The 15,630-nt window shown below is 39.0% G+C and overlaps 3 protein-coding genes across 7 annotated transcripts in view; 2 read left to right on the top strand and 1 right to left on the bottom strand.

Annotated features, from left to right (window-relative positions):
- LOC145935695 (uncharacterized) overlaps positions 1-7,309 on the top strand; it is a 111,258-nt gene extending 103,949 nt beyond the window's left edge. Inside the window, exon 2 of the mRNA XM_083037232.1 lies at positions 6,722-7,309. Within this exon, the coding sequence (XP_082893358.1) occupies positions 6,722-6,768 (47 nt within the window). The 3' untranslated portion in view covers positions 6,769-7,309. The remainder of the gene's footprint in view (positions 1-6,721) is intronic.
- LOC145935685 (agrin) overlaps positions 1-15,630 on the top strand; it is a 495,549-nt gene that overhangs the window by 79,668 nt on the left and 400,251 nt on the right. The window lies entirely within an intron of this gene.
- The window catches only part of LOC145935697 (uncharacterized), a 231,744-nt gene that overhangs the window by 19,109 nt on the left and 197,005 nt on the right, over positions 1-15,630 (bottom strand). The gene's annotated exons all lie outside the window — the stretch shown is intronic.

Here is a 15,630-nt window from a genome sequence, read left to right as displayed (position 1 = left end):
ATGACTTAATTAGGATTCCGTATTCATGTCATTAATAAAATTGAGGGACGCTGTCGTTAATGAAGCTCTTCGTATAATCATCGTAATATAATATGAAATAACAGTTTATTATACAATTCGCATCATTATCGTCTTCATTACATTATCCTCTTTATTTGTTGTTAAATATTACCGTTAATATATCAACGAATGACACGATATCGTCATTCTCTAATTCGTACTCTACACTTGCGTGCGGTTATCCCGATTTTTAGCTTCGATATATTACATGTTTCATGTGGAAGAGCTCGAACTTAGTAGTATCGCGTACATTCAAGGCCCGTTGTTCTTCGCTCTTCTTTAATATATATCACAGTTTCAGAGAGTCGAATATTCGACATGCCGTATTGCATTCGGCGAGCAAACTTCCGGAATTACGTCGAGCCGGTGTCATGTTTTAGTCAAGGTATCGCGGACCGATATTATTCCGAAAATTATGCGCACAGATAACTCGGTCATTATCGAAGAATCCTTGGATAATTCACGACGCTTCCGTCTCTCATCTGCATTGAAAAAGAGAAGAATTGAAACTACACAGAGTCATCACTCTGTTCGTAGTTGTTATACTTTTACCTCTCGTGAATTTTTGTGTTACACATTGGCGTAGCGTTGTTTTATATATTTAAAGCGTGCTAATATTTCTTGTAATGGCTATATATACTAATCGTATACAGCGTGTATTATTGAGCGTGCAAATTGTCGTTTCCTTTCTCAGTGGAAAATTCTCGTTATAGAAGACTAGGAGGAATCGTGGTAGCAAAAATTGGCTGTCATTTTGAGACGTCACAAAAATAGGTTTTTATTATGCGCGATTAAAAACTTTTCGCTAGGAATTAAGTGCCAGGGGCATTATACTCTCTCCGTTCACTGTGTCTAAAAGTTACAATTCTTGAAATTTTCTTCCGCAAACGTTTTAAGACAACGTGATACGCTTTTTATCTATCCAAATAATGTTCGCGCATCCGTTGAAAAGCGCGGTGTATTCTCGCGCGGATACATCTACTACCACAAGCTGAATATCTTCAGCGATATGAAACGGCAGATGTGACATTCGTCGTGACGTCTCTCTGAAAAGGAGAAAAAGGAAAAGGAGGGAGGGTCGGATGACGAAGCGACGAGGAGGGGTAGAATGGAATATAAAAAGGAGAAAAACGTTTGCCGACTGCACGCTCCACGGAGGACGGTAAGCGGGGGGAAAGAGGGAACGAACCCCCGCGACGAGGAGGGTTGGCGAGAGAGAGAGACGGTATCTAAATGGAGATGTCTTGTATGTAGAGCCGCGCCGTCAGAACGATAGTAACTCGAAAGCTGCGTCCGCTTCCAAGACTAAGAGACAAAAGTTGATAAAAGGGAAATCTATCAGAAGATTCAGCTCGTGAAACTTTGTAGAATAAACCGATTTTTTCCTATTGTTCTTTTCGCTCTCTTTTTCTTAAATATATAAATACAGTGCATTTAAATTTAGGTATATATTTTTTCAATATATATCTTTTTCTCTCCTTCAGTATTCTACACTAACAATATATGCTTTAATATTTGAATATGCATAATTTCTGCGCACGATGGACTGAATTTTGACAAGTTTTTCTTTACATTACGGTTATATGTTTATATTCTATCGAGATCTGTCTCAGAATATATAACAAATATTTCTCTTGCCTCTAACTCTTTCCCTCGTTTTCTCTCTATCCTTTCTCACGTCATCCCTCATCCCTTTTCTCTCACCTTTCGCGAGCATGTGCCGTCTTATCCGCGTTCGCGCTCCCTATTCTCTCCAGCTCCGACTTATCCTGCGAACAAAAAGACACCTGCGACGATTCTTATCTGTTCCCGAATGCATTCCGCTCACGCGATCGCGTACCTCGTCGCACCTCGATTTTCCGCGCTTCATTTCGACGACAATTCTCGCGCGGATGATGACGACAAACTACAACCGTGTGCTGATGCACCGGAAATGTCCTCCCGCGGGAAAGTCCCCAGGTGCTGAAAGGCTGTAGGGCTCTAAGACCCGCTTCCTCGTCGCTTGTCGACCTTCGATGCTCTTGCTTCGACTGATAGCCTTTACCGGTACTTCGATTAAAGTACCTAAGGATCGTACATGTTATCTCGAGATCGGAGAGATCGACGAAAACAGACCGGCGAAAAGGGAGAAGTTTAATTCCGCGTGAGTAACGTCCCAAAATTGTAATGCCGTGAGCAAAGTCGGTCGCTTCACGCTGCAATTAAAATCGGACTTAAAGTTCTAAATTGATTTAAAATTGTATTTTTATAACTATAAAATTCCTTTTAATTTAGTATTATTTTTTGTCATTTTTTACTTCGTTTTGATTATATCCAGGAGAGCCTTTATATAATTATATTGTTTTTAATTTTAATTTAATTTTAATTTAATTATACTATGTGTACATTTTACAAAATAAAGTGTGTATGTATATGCGTGTTGAAAAATGCAAAAATGGGCTTTGTGCAAATTTTATATTAAAAATAAGGGGCCCTAACAACAAGTTATAAAATGGATTATAAAGGAGACATTAATCTCATTTGTATTACAAAGTACTGAAAAACGTTGAAAAAAAAAGAGACGTGTAATTGACCACTTGTTGTCTTTTACGGAACGAAGTCTAACAGACATTATTCACATTATCTCTTTTACCTTCATTTCCATAAATATACTTAGAAATAAATGAAAGGTTGGTCAATTCGATGAGTCATAATAATTTTCAAATCACGTCAATCTTCAGTTCGAGACACACCGTGAGAATGTCAGTCGGCTACGGCGCGTGTTTTTATTCACCGAAAGTGTCACCTTCGAGGGGCCGAAGTCGACGTGTTCTCTAGTCGGCTGTTACTGTTGATATCATCGGGGATAGAGAAACGGGCCGATAAAAATAATCGGTGGCATCTATACGAGCGGCGCTTCTTGAAATATGCACGCGGTGTATCGTCGAGGCGCATAAAGTTCCTCGTCGACTTAGCCCGAGTTATGTCTACTTTCCTCCGTACACGTGTATCTGTGTGTATACGTATCTATCAATGTAATCCGCAAGCAAACTGTTATTTTCGAGCGATTGTTGTACTCGCTTCCGCCTCCTAGTCTGCCCTATCGATCAATCGACGAGTAGCAAAGACCGGTAACAGCCCACTGACTGATTACTGGGTTATATCGATGCGGTGTCGATGCACCTTGTACTCCTCATCGATCGGGAGATGCGTTCCATTAAAGAAAGAGAGAGATAGAGACTCGGCTATTTATTTTCTATCAGGTATATACACGTGCGCTTTTCCTCCACCTCATGGGGAAATATTTTTGCATCGGAATGCATGTATTAAAACGAAGCTACAGAGTCGATACAATATTGATTGAATCTAGTTTCATTTAGTTTGTAGTGTTACATCGGAATTGCAAATGTTCGGTTTCCACCGCGATTTAGATACTTTTTTGCATAGATCGCTCGGCGTTTGTCGCAACAGAATTAGCATCGAAGCGAGGCGAATTATATTACCAATGTGAAATCGATTTTCATTTTAGCGGCGATTTTATGACGATTCCTTTTTTATTTATGTAACTCGATTATCTTCAATATTAAACATTTTAATAACTATGTTTTCAATTAAAATATTTTAATTTTTGTCATCTAATATTGCGTGTCGCACGTCCTTTTTGCTTGTAAAAAGCTTTTTATTTTTAATCGTCCGTAATTAAAAAAGAATCTCATTTCGACGTTGTATATTACGTTTTATAAAAAAAATTATAAAGAAAAAAAATTAATGCCCGCGTAGAATATTCGTACGTCTACGCGGAGTTATGAATCTTCGCGTAATATTAATAGCAGCTCATTTGTGAGCTTTGCGCAAACTGAAATGGGAACGATGTTGGAGCTCGGATTCCCTTAAGCGCGACCCTGTCTTCGACCTCCCCGGTCGGTGTTTCGTCCTCGTCGAAACAAGCAGCGCTGTTTATCTCCGTATCTCACCTTCTCGGTCACAACCCCCCGTAGCACTTAGACCTCGGCACACCTAAGGCTCTTCCCCCGGCGACCCGTGACCGCCTCATTAAGCCGGCTGCACGTCTCGTGCATATCAGAAATACGACTAACATCTGCGAGCTCCGGCTTTTCTCTCACGGCTTCGAACTATGGCAGTCGAAGACGTCGAGATCTTTCGGGGAAATCTCTTTGTCGTGACATTTCAGCCGTAAGATCGGCTTTCAGCTTTTTCGCGATGAAAACGAAATGCGAGCAAATAAACAGTTTTCATACGATGAATTTATCTTGAAGCGATTTTTTTCGAGCAGCTATACGCAGATTAATATTTATTCGTTTCAATTATACATAGGTAGTTGAGAGTTTGTGGAGATATATGATATTAACTATAAGCTTCTTAAATGAGTGCGAATAATAATAAAAAGATATAGACGAGAAAGTGTGATAAAATAGTATCATTATTTATTTTATATATTAAATAATCTTTTGATGTACTATAATCTTTTATGAATATATTAATAGGTTCTCTCATTGTATGTATATCAATATTTTACAAATATAATTTGGTTTTCTGAACAGTTGTCGAATACATTAATGGTTAATTAGTACTTAAAATTATTCAGCATATATACTATTGGGAGATGGATTATGGATTGCTTATCATATCGATGGAAGCTACTTTGATTAGATGATAGTCACTCGTGTCAAGCATACGATTCTACAACATATTATGCGTATCTAATATATCTGTTACATATTGTATATGTAGTCACGTTTCTGTACGCTACTCCGACTTGAAGATATATGGCCTATAGAGAGATGCAAACATCATCTTCTCCAGGGCACTTGGGGCTTAGCTGGTACATGCGATGTCATCGTCTGCCTCATTAAAACCAAGCAGAGATCCTCATATACGGGGTATTCAAAAACTTTTGCTGGCTACTCTTTTTGTAAACGGATACCTTTGATAGGTCTCTTGATCTTCTCTTAACAGTTAATTTATTCAAGATTTATAAATTTCTAACGTTGATACTAATTTGTAATTAAATTTTAAATTAGTTTTAAATTAATTGAATAATAATATATTTAATTCACTATCTTGAATAAATTTTTATAGTTTTCGCGAGAATACTTTTGGCACGTAATATATTTCTTAACAGGAAATATAATTGCTTATTAGAATTCTTTAAAGAGAACATAGATCAAAGAGATGATGACAGATCTGGGACACCCTGTATACTTGAAACATATCTTACGAGCCAGGCTTAGCGGAATATGCTTCATGGGAGGCTTTCCGGTATATCGTTAAATCCATCATACCTGTCTGAGTCTTGAGTCAACTTTGTTTGTTAAAAATATAAAATATGAGAAAAGAATTAATTGGTCTCTTTATGATTTAGATAGATTAGAAATAAATTATAAATTAATTTTGAGCTCATATGAAAGACTTTTACGTTTTTATAAAAGTTTATAATTGCGACACGGAATTTTTTAAAATTAAGTAGTTATTCCATTAAGAAAATTAAGAAAAGGAGATAGCGCCTTTTTGCAAAACAAAATAATTTCGTCTATAAAAATATTTGTCATAGAGAGATATTAGTATATATATTTTTTATGAAATATTAATTTAGAAATTCGGCGTCTTATCACTGCTCGATAACTTTTCTTATCGCGCTCTATCCGAAAAGAACGACGTTTTTTCATTTTCTTAATCATTTATTCGTCGGATGTATTGTTATTTGTCCGCTAAATTTATCCCTGCCTACCGGCGGCATGAACGAGGTGTCGTCGCTTTGATGGAGGTGGACGATAGCTGCCGCACAACATCATTGCGACGTGATGCCGGCGCATATCAGGGACATCTATCCCTACTATAAACAGGAGTCGCGTACTCTACCCTCGGCTCTGCCCGACAGATACTCCGCGCTGCACTCTCTCCGCTCGGGAAGTTTAGATCTCGATTGCTACATACGAGGTCGTCCTCGTCCGCCTCATTAAAGCCACCTGCAGGGCGAAAGCCTTTCCAAAGAGCGATGTGCTCTTGGTGTCTTGACAAGTCCCCTGCTTTGCAGAGTGTGTTTTGTTGGCGATCCCTCCGATGAGGGATGTATTCTGTTCTCTGACGATCCGTCGATCTTGCAATTTTTCAAGTAACGTCGCCCAGCTAATTAAATGTGTCGCTCTTAGTGGGGTTTACGTCCTTCGGCTTAGCGTAAGCCTCTTACGTACGAGATTAGAGGTGTGTATACTTTGAAATTATTTCTCCGGCGCACGTAGAGATGTTTGGCCAAGATTTTCCTGCCTGACTGCCTTGCTCCGTTAATACGAAAGAACGTTATATCAGAGCGTTACGTTCATGAATGTGTGGAATATAAATTAACTCTTCAATATAAAATTTGCTCTTTAAAACGATTTTATTTTAAACTTATAAATATAAAGCCTATATATTATATATTATATAAATTTAATATATCGAAATTTTATAAACGGAAAAATGTCAAGAGAAAAAAAGGAAACTTATCGTCATCATATTTTATAAAAAGCATCTTGCGTATTGATAAATAACATCTGACATTTTTCCTTTGAGTGATACATCGATCGGATTGCTTGGCTAAAACTGCCTGATGTATTTACTTATCGCGGGAGTTTCTCTTTGATTAGCAATCGGTGGAAGATACGTCTTTCTTTCTTTTTCTCAGATAGGTGCGCCACCGAGGTCAGGATGAAAGAGGAGAGATCGAAATAATTTATTTGCTTGCCCGCGTCGGGGATTGAAATGGGTTCGAGGTCATGGTCGATGGTTTGGCTGATGGAAGAACGTGGATTAAGGGGGGCGTCTCGCGGCGAATGGAAATTGGAAACCGTGGGTATCGATAAAACCACCATCCCGCTCTTTTTCCTCTTATCGATTTATCGACACGATTGCGGCAATGGACTGTTGCCCAGGTGATTTGATACTACTCTATGAGGCATGCTTTCTCCCGTACCTGGCAACACTTGTTTCATTTAATTCCTTTCATATTTCGAAAGTTAGCTCCGATATTTTGTTCGTAAATTTTTTTAACACGACTGATATTTTAAGTAAACAGAATTTATCGGCAGTTGTTTTATTTTAAAAATGTTTCATGTAATATCAAAAGTCCCAGATGTGTCTTAATGCGATCAATACGTCATATCGCGTAATCTTTCTGCAAGGCATGCATGTTTTATTACAGTAGATAGTATGCACGCGAAATGAACTCATTTTCTTAAAATAGAGAAGTCTATGGTCTTTTGAAATTATTTGTGACGGTTAGAATCAAACAATACTTCGCCGACTACATATACCTATATATGTGTATGTGTGTGTGTGTGTGTGTGTGTCATAAAACTTAATCTATCTATCTTACCTATTATAAATAGACAATCAATTTTGGTTTTAATTCCAAGATTCTTACGAATCGAGAGAAACAATTATATTATCTTAAGAAAATTATTTTGCAAAAAAAAAAAATTTTTTTAAATGTTATATTATGATCAACCTTTCGAAAATGATTTGTGGAGTGGAAAATCCGCGGGGACGCAGTAATATCTCGGACGGTGAAGACAAACATGACGTATTACGTTCGCGATCGAGTTTACACGAACGTCGCAAAATATCTGGCGAGAGCTTTAGGTCGACGTCCCACGAGGAAGGATCGATCATCCACTCGTTACCACGGCGAAACTTTACACTCACTTCTTCAGGAAGCACTTAAACCATGCTCGGACTATTCGAACTAATAATCCTCGCCGCGCCGCTAGCTTAGCTGCTATATTATCCTGTTTCGCATATTCGCCAACGTTGTTTTTCAAAACGACACATAATCGATGTTAAGAGCAGCTTTCAATATATTGCACACTTTAGCGAAATAAGGAGAAGTTGAGAATAAATTGGAAATAATCGACTTAATAGAAAAATATTGTGACAGCGTATATATAAGACTAAAAATTAAGTTATAAACTTTTAAATAAAAAAGGTTAGAATTTTTAAGAACTTCTCTATTTGCAATACTGTTATTTTATATTTGTTATACTGGAATTTTATATTTATTTATTCTTGCGTGTGTATGTGGAATGTATCTGAAAGATGTTAAAATGTAATTAAAAATCTAAAGTGATGTATAAAAGGTTTTGTGTAATTTTATTCTTATACCATTATAGTGTAATTTAATTATATTTGTTTTCGTCTCTTTCTCTCTTTTTCTCTATCTCTTATTTAGATTACAATATAGAAATAAATTTTCATTGCTATCGCTTGCGAGCAAAGTTGCAAATAGAAGTATTGCCCATTCTTTCCTCAGCGTCTAAAGCTCGATATTCTTTCCACGGCGTAACTGCACGACGTTGTCGCGTCTTTTTACAGAGAATAGAGTATTCCGCTTTTGTGTCGCGTACGCCTTTCTTTACGGTACACTTAGACGAGGTAAGGGCAACCTAAAGCCGGCGCCAAACTACAAGCAGGAATCGTGCCAAGATTCGACAATCCTGCCGCCGCGCTATCGGGTCGTGTCGGTTTTGCCGGTCGCACGCCGGCCTGTTGTTTATTCGCATTTGAAGTAAGAACAATCCGCGAATTCTCCCGTGTTTGTTTTTCGCGAGGCGAGAAGAGATCCGCGGTCTCGAGTACTGTGTCTACAAGAGTGCTAGCTCGTGCCGCTGCGGCGGCAAATAGGGACGGAAATTATACTCGTCTGCAAGAAAGGGAGGAAGAAGCAGTTCGGGCAGAGGCTGTATTCGTGTCCCGTGAGTAATCAACGAATTTCTTCCTCGCTCTGGTCTGAGAAATATAGCGAGACAGAGAGGCGGAGAAAGAGAGAAATTTGATTTTTTTTACAGCAAAAATACTAATTTTGTTAATACAACAAATTAAATTGTATAACTGAATTCTAGAAAGATGTGAAGAGATAAAAAAGCATAAATATCTTTAATATTAATTAAATGAAATTTTTAGTACTCCATTATACGAGAAGAAAGAATATGCTTGAGATAATTGAATTCTTCTTTAGAATTAAAATTGTATAGATTTTAATGCGAATCCTAGATATTGGAACATCTTGCGATGAAACGTTCGGTATCTTGTTACTATTCTCGCGAACGACTGTACGATCCCTTTATGATTGTTATTAGGATGTAAAAGGAACGTGGAGTATTTAGGGCGAGATTTTATTTCTCGACGCGCCCGGAGAACTTTATTTCTCTCGGCGAGAGAACACACGGGAACGTCTATTTCGCCCCCTCTTTCCCCGGGGGGCCGAGTACGGGCAATCGAGGCGTAAAATCGAACGGATTCAATTTCTCTCTTGATTCGCCGACTTCATTACTCCTTTACACACAGTTAGCTATATACGTAGCCGAGCCCTTCGTACATTCGCCGCCGCCCTTCCGTGATCCGAGGGGTCGCTTCCCTCGGGGGGTTTTGAACGGGAACGGGGTGTTAGCCCGAACGAACGGCGCGTTCGAGTTCGATGAACGAGTCACGGGAATAGAGACGCAGGATTGAGGAACGCACTCTCGAAATGAACAGAGACGAAAGAGTATTCTTCGGAGTCGGAGCGAAAAAAGCGGTGGTTGGGCCCTTCCGACGTCCCGCAGGGAAGCTTCCTCGAAAGAGGCTCGCGCTGGCGAAAAAAGCGGAGGATGAAAACTTTTAGGTAGCCTTCGGAAGAGAACTTGTCATAAACTTTTATTTCCAAGAAGATTGAAAGGAGCGACGATTTAATGTAATGTCTCGTCTCCTCTTTTCTCTGTCTAATGCGATCTTGAGGGGGAGGAAGGGGATAATCGCAAAGTATTAAAACGATTCTCTCTCGAAATTCTTCAGGCGCTTACGCATTAAATGCTGACATTAACATTAGTAACAATGGTCCGCTCGTCGTCCTATTCTCTCTTTCGTTTTATTCCGATTTCTTGAAAGTTCCGAATTCAACGAATAAAGAAATTATATAATATATAGTTTAGTTTTATAGCTATATTTGATTTTGTATGTGTAACATGGAGAATAACGTTCGAAGGAAACGCGCGAGATGAGGATTGGACGGGCACATTTAACGTGTAATAAAAATACATGCCGAAAATCTGGGATTTGGAACATCGATAGAGTTCGGTTAGATTTGAAAACTCGTTTAGAAGTTTGGTTTGACGAAAAAATTGGACAAGAGACGGCGGAGATGTAAGATAAGGGAGAGAAGAAAAGCGTAAGTAGGTACACGCTTAGCGCAAAGGGCAAGAATACTGCAAACGAGAAGGGAAAGACGATCAAAGTTGGAGCTTGAAAGGGTAGAATTTCGAGAGTGCTCCAATTGGATCGGGGAAACTAGAGGGAAAGCCGCTCGCGCGATGAGACAGTACGACAGGCGGGGCGCGAAGCGAGAAACAAAAGAATGGGCTTAACGAAATGCGACATTCACTTTTCCTCGGGGTGTTACAAGGTTTGCCGTAGAGATCCGCGGAAGAATAACAAGAGCCGAGTATAACGTTATCCAAAACATCGTTGATTCCCTTTTGCAGTATAAAAGAAATAACGGTAAAACTTGAAAAAGGGAACTTTAAATCACGCATCGCATTTTCTTCACATATATACCATACACAATTAATATTTTAGTGAAATTAATTAGTATTATGACTTTTCATATTTAATTATTTTGTCGTTATTTTTTTACTACTTGTTGCATTTTATTTGGCTGCAATGTTTATGCGGTACAGAAACATTCTCATTCGTTATGTCGTAATCAACGTGCATATTGCGGTCCAGGGACACTTTAGATCCAATCCTCAGACATTTAAGCGCGTTCCACGAGGGTTTCTCGCGTAGCTCGTAAACGGTAGTGCCAAGTCCCTAATTTCCATCGGCAAACTCGGGCGCGCGCGCGTTGCTCACAACAATATGCGCGCGTTTTACTATTTGGCGCTTGATACATACTTCTGGACTCGTCTGCTGCTGCTGCGAAAAACAGTCCACGGCTCCGCGGTGGATTCAATTCCGCCGGCCATCCTGTCGTGCTGTATAAATGCAAATGAAAATGCGGTCCGACGCGGATCGGGGAAACGTGACTTTTGTGCACCGTTTTGCTAGACCAGAAAACGCCGGGAACAATCGGAAACGAGGTTTAATCCAGGAGGACGCGCAACGCGGCCGCGTCTGCACGTCCATTTCGGATTTGCAAGTCCGGTATCGGGTGGTTATCGGATCCACGTGCTCCATTTTGTCGGTCATGTTTGCTCGGTCGAGTATTTTTTTCTCTCTCTCTCTTTTTTTTTGCATTTCTCTTGTTTCCCTTAACGAGCGTTGCGCGGAACAAAATTTTGGACGACACCGGTCTCTCGTCGGGGTTTGATTACTATTATTTTGCCCCGTGTTCCTCTCTTTTGCTCTTCTGCTCTCCTTTCTTCGCGCATCTTTGTCGAGAGATAGATCTAGATTTTTTCCTTTTATCCCTTTTTTTTTAAACATGAGCTATCGTTATCTGTTTCCTCGGATGTTTGGGACCTTGTTACGCTTGAAGATCTATATTTTTCGGGCTATTTTCAATCTCTGATTACGTCTAGCTTTGAATATTAAAGATAAATGTATCTAAAGATAGCGATAAACGAAAATGAAACTTGCAAAATAATTAATAAAGTTTATGATATTTTGTCAGTTAACGAATCGTGTCTAGCTGTTCAATGAAAACTTTTGTTGCAGGTAGAGCGCATGTAAACGAACGAAATCTGATTTTGCGTGATAAATTTTCTCTCTCTCTCGAAACGTTCCAATTTCTAAAACCGGTCCCAAACACGATAATCTTATCTGCATTTACAGAAGTCTACCTGTCTCGTTACGTCGTTTTCGATTATTCATGGAACTGTAACGGCGCATTCGGTTGCGCACGGTAATCCTGTGAAACGACTAATCCCATCGTCTAACGGGGCGATTACACGAATCCGGTTCCCCTGTATGCTACGGTGTTACGTCGTTTTGAAAGAGGAATCGCTAGTCAAAGCGACGATATTCAACCTGGTAATATGCTCATTACAAGTCAAAGCCAAAGCATATTGCGTGATCGAACGATCCGCTCGATAACGTCGGCGCGCAAAGCGCAAAGTCGTCGTCGTCGTTGTTTCGACGAATGCGGATGCTCGTCGATTAGATCTCCTGCGGAGAGCGAAGATATTTCTGCGATCGGCGAGGGAGGCGAACGAGCGGGGCGGGACGTGCAGGAGGAACGTGCGGGTACGGCCGATGAACACGGGGGTTAATTACTTTCCGTGCGCCTCAATGAGGGTTGAGACCGCCGGCTCGATGTTGCACGAGGGACGCGTGCGAGTGACAGCTGTCTGCTTCCTTCCTCATTGCATTATCGATGATCATCGATGCCCGAGGCCCCGGGCCCTTTCCTGTCGTCTCCACGAGGAAAACGTGCCGGGACCATCGGTGTAATGATTTTGACGTGACATCGCCGCGTTGGGATTATCCGTCGTTGTTAAGTCGACGACGGATCCGCGATTAAAACTATCGATCAGACTCGAACAGGGCACGATGATTAACCGCGTGTAAGGATCTTGCCATCTTCCGACTGATAATTTAATCTCTGTCTAAGAAGCGGGCGAAGGTATTAAAACATTTTCTCACTGATGTCTTATTATTGGTAAGATAAGATTCGGGGGTTTAAACGAATTAAGTTATATTAAGATTAATTATTACGTAATTATTTACGTAAAATTAAGATCGAATAATTATATGCGACATTTTTGGGGTATCTAAATATATTTCGTAAAGTGTGGAAAGATTGCAAAGTTAACTTTATGTATTAGAATGGAAGGAAAATTCTAGGATATTGTAAAGAACGCGCCATCAAACTGAATGACAAAAGTTTCGACTTTAAGATTTTTGCTGCATCTTATCTTCTCTTGCGAAACATTTTTAAAAATTATCTTTCTATACTAATAGGATTTCTAAGTTGATTTTCGCTGTAATTAAGAGAATAAACGTGCACATTTCGCACATGCACTTATCCTCTTAAATCTATTAAAAGATGGATTTATTACGGTTATTACGCTGGATTTATTATGCATTATGTTCGCCTTTGAGTTCATTGATTCACGAAAGTCTCTTCAAATCTCCGGCTTAAGCCTTCCTTCACTTGGTACGTCGCAAACTTAATCCAAGGATCGCAGAAACGATGGGGACTGGAATCGGACTGTAATGATCCTAATGCCTAATCCCGATTCACGGCTGCGTTTCTGTCTCCGCTTTGCAAGTATCATCTCCATCATCGTCGACAAGAATAATACGTAGACGCAGGACAGCCGGATGTTCTTTCCGGTTTTCTTTTCCGCACGTTTTCTCTACTCCTTTCACGTTTTGCTTTCCATCTTTCTCGTAGACGTGCTGGCATTCGACTACGTTGAATATCAATCTCGCCAATCGATAACCGAGCCAAATACACTCACATATGTATGTCGCGATGGAACGCATTTTATTATAGGTCTATTATTTTTACAAGTATCTTATGTTATATTCACTAGCGGATCTTGACGTCGATAATGGGAGGGGGGGGGGAGGGTTTGCAAAATTATTTTATCTAATATTTTTGGTTTCATGATTAGCTTTTATTCCAGAATCAACGATGTCGATAGCTCTTTAATGTTTGTTTTTCTTTATTTTTATTTTTTTAAAACAAATTCAGCAAAACTGTTTCTTTTAATTTAAAAGGGGGGTTTTTAACCCCCCCCCCTTCCCCAGGATCCGCCAGTGTGTATATATATATATATATATATATATATATATAAAGAATTTCTCCTAATTATTTTCATGCAACGAAATTATCTCATCATTTCGTCGTATGTCTGACTTAATCTATACTTAACTCCTTGAATGCGTAATGAGTATAATTTCCAGTGTATCTTATACTTTTATATATATATATATATATATATATATATATATATATATATATACTATATATATATTTTATATATTTTATATATATATATATAAAAGTATAAGATACACTGGAAATTATACTCATTACGCATTCAAGGAGTTAAGTTTAGATTAAGTCAGACATACGACGAAATGATGAGATAATTTTGTTGTACGAAAATAATTAGGCAAAATTCTTTGTATCTATATAATATATATTATATAGATATAATATATATTATAAAGAATTTCACCTAATTATTTTCGTGCAATGAAATCTCATCATTTCGTCGTATGTCTGACTTAATCTACACTTAACTTCTTGAATGCGTAATGAGTATAATTTACAGTGTATCTTATACTTATATATACATATACACTAGCGGATCCTGACGTCGATAGCTCTTTAATGTTTGTTTTTCTTTATTTATATTTTTTAAACAAATTCAGCAAAACTGTTTCTTTTAATTTTACCCCCCCCCCCCCCAAGGATCCGCCAGTGGTTATATTAATCGATCGAACTAACATGATATAATCGAGCAAACAATTAATTATTAACTCCAAGTTTTAAAAATTCTTCAGACAAAAACAGATGTGCTACTCGCAAATATAACATGATTTTTTCCTCCTGTTTATTTCACGTTACAACCTCTCAATGTTTCTCTATCCATCGCTTCCTCTCTCTCTCCGGTGCTGTTCATCAGGCCTGATACTCGTGTAAGGCGAGTTAAACATAACTCCTGTCAACTACGGCGGCCGTGCAAAACAAACAGAATTTACCTCTCGGACTAGTCGGTCGCGCCGGAAGTGGCGGATGCACCCTCAACTCTTCCGTTCCCTTTCGCTCGCTCGTAGCGAACTCCCTTTCGTCACCCCCGTCGTCACGGGGTGGGATTAACTTCCTTTGCCGGGCGAAATTAAATTATCAAGTTTTCAAGCGCGGCGGTCTGCGACCAGCGTCGAACCGGGCCCGAGCCTTAATTCGATTAATTATTAAAATCATACGCCTCACAAACACGTCGCCGCCGCCATCCTTACGCACGCGGACGAGCCGCTGCAATTCTCCCTCTTATCTTTCTTCCCCTTTTTTCGTCTCCCGTTTTTTTTCGTCGGCGATATGACGGTATACTAAACGAAATTATTGTGCGTCGCTGATTCACGGTCATCGCTTAACTTCGCGTAGCACGCGCCGAAACGACTATGCAAATCGTCTTCATGGTGTTTCACGCTCTCTGGGAAATGTGAATCGCTTGAAAGATTCCGTTGATGGAAAAGTTTAAACTTGCCGAATATTCGGGCTAAGATTAATAATACATTTTTTTAATGAATGAGAGAATTATTAGTTCAAGCATTATACCTATGTAATAAATTGATAAAGATAAAATATCGAGTTTTAAAGCGAAACTATAATATATCGCGAACCACATATTTTTATAATAAAATCGATTATGCTATCATATATTATTATTTTATTAAAATATGTTTTACATATTTTGGTTAATTTGTGTGGAATGCGTTTAAAACTGCTTTAATGATAGGAAAATTTGTCACACAAATGACAAACTTATATTAGCCGAGTATTTCATGAATAAATGTATGGGATGTGTGTCTGGAACTGGTTCAAGCTTGGACATTTCAAAGCTGCAGCATTGGAATTCCAAGGAAGTATGTTTTCTCAGCCAATAT

This window comes from Prenolepis imparis, unplaced genomic scaffold (assembly GCF_030444845.1).
Source record: "Prenolepis imparis isolate NDT839.2.m4 unplaced genomic scaffold, iyPreImpa1.0 SCAF_4, whole genome shotgun sequence".
Lineage (NCBI taxonomy): Eukaryota > Metazoa > Arthropoda > Insecta > Hymenoptera > Formicidae > Prenolepis > Prenolepis imparis.
Note: the sequence above shows the minus strand (reverse complement) of the source record. Positions and strands in the feature narration are given on the sequence as shown.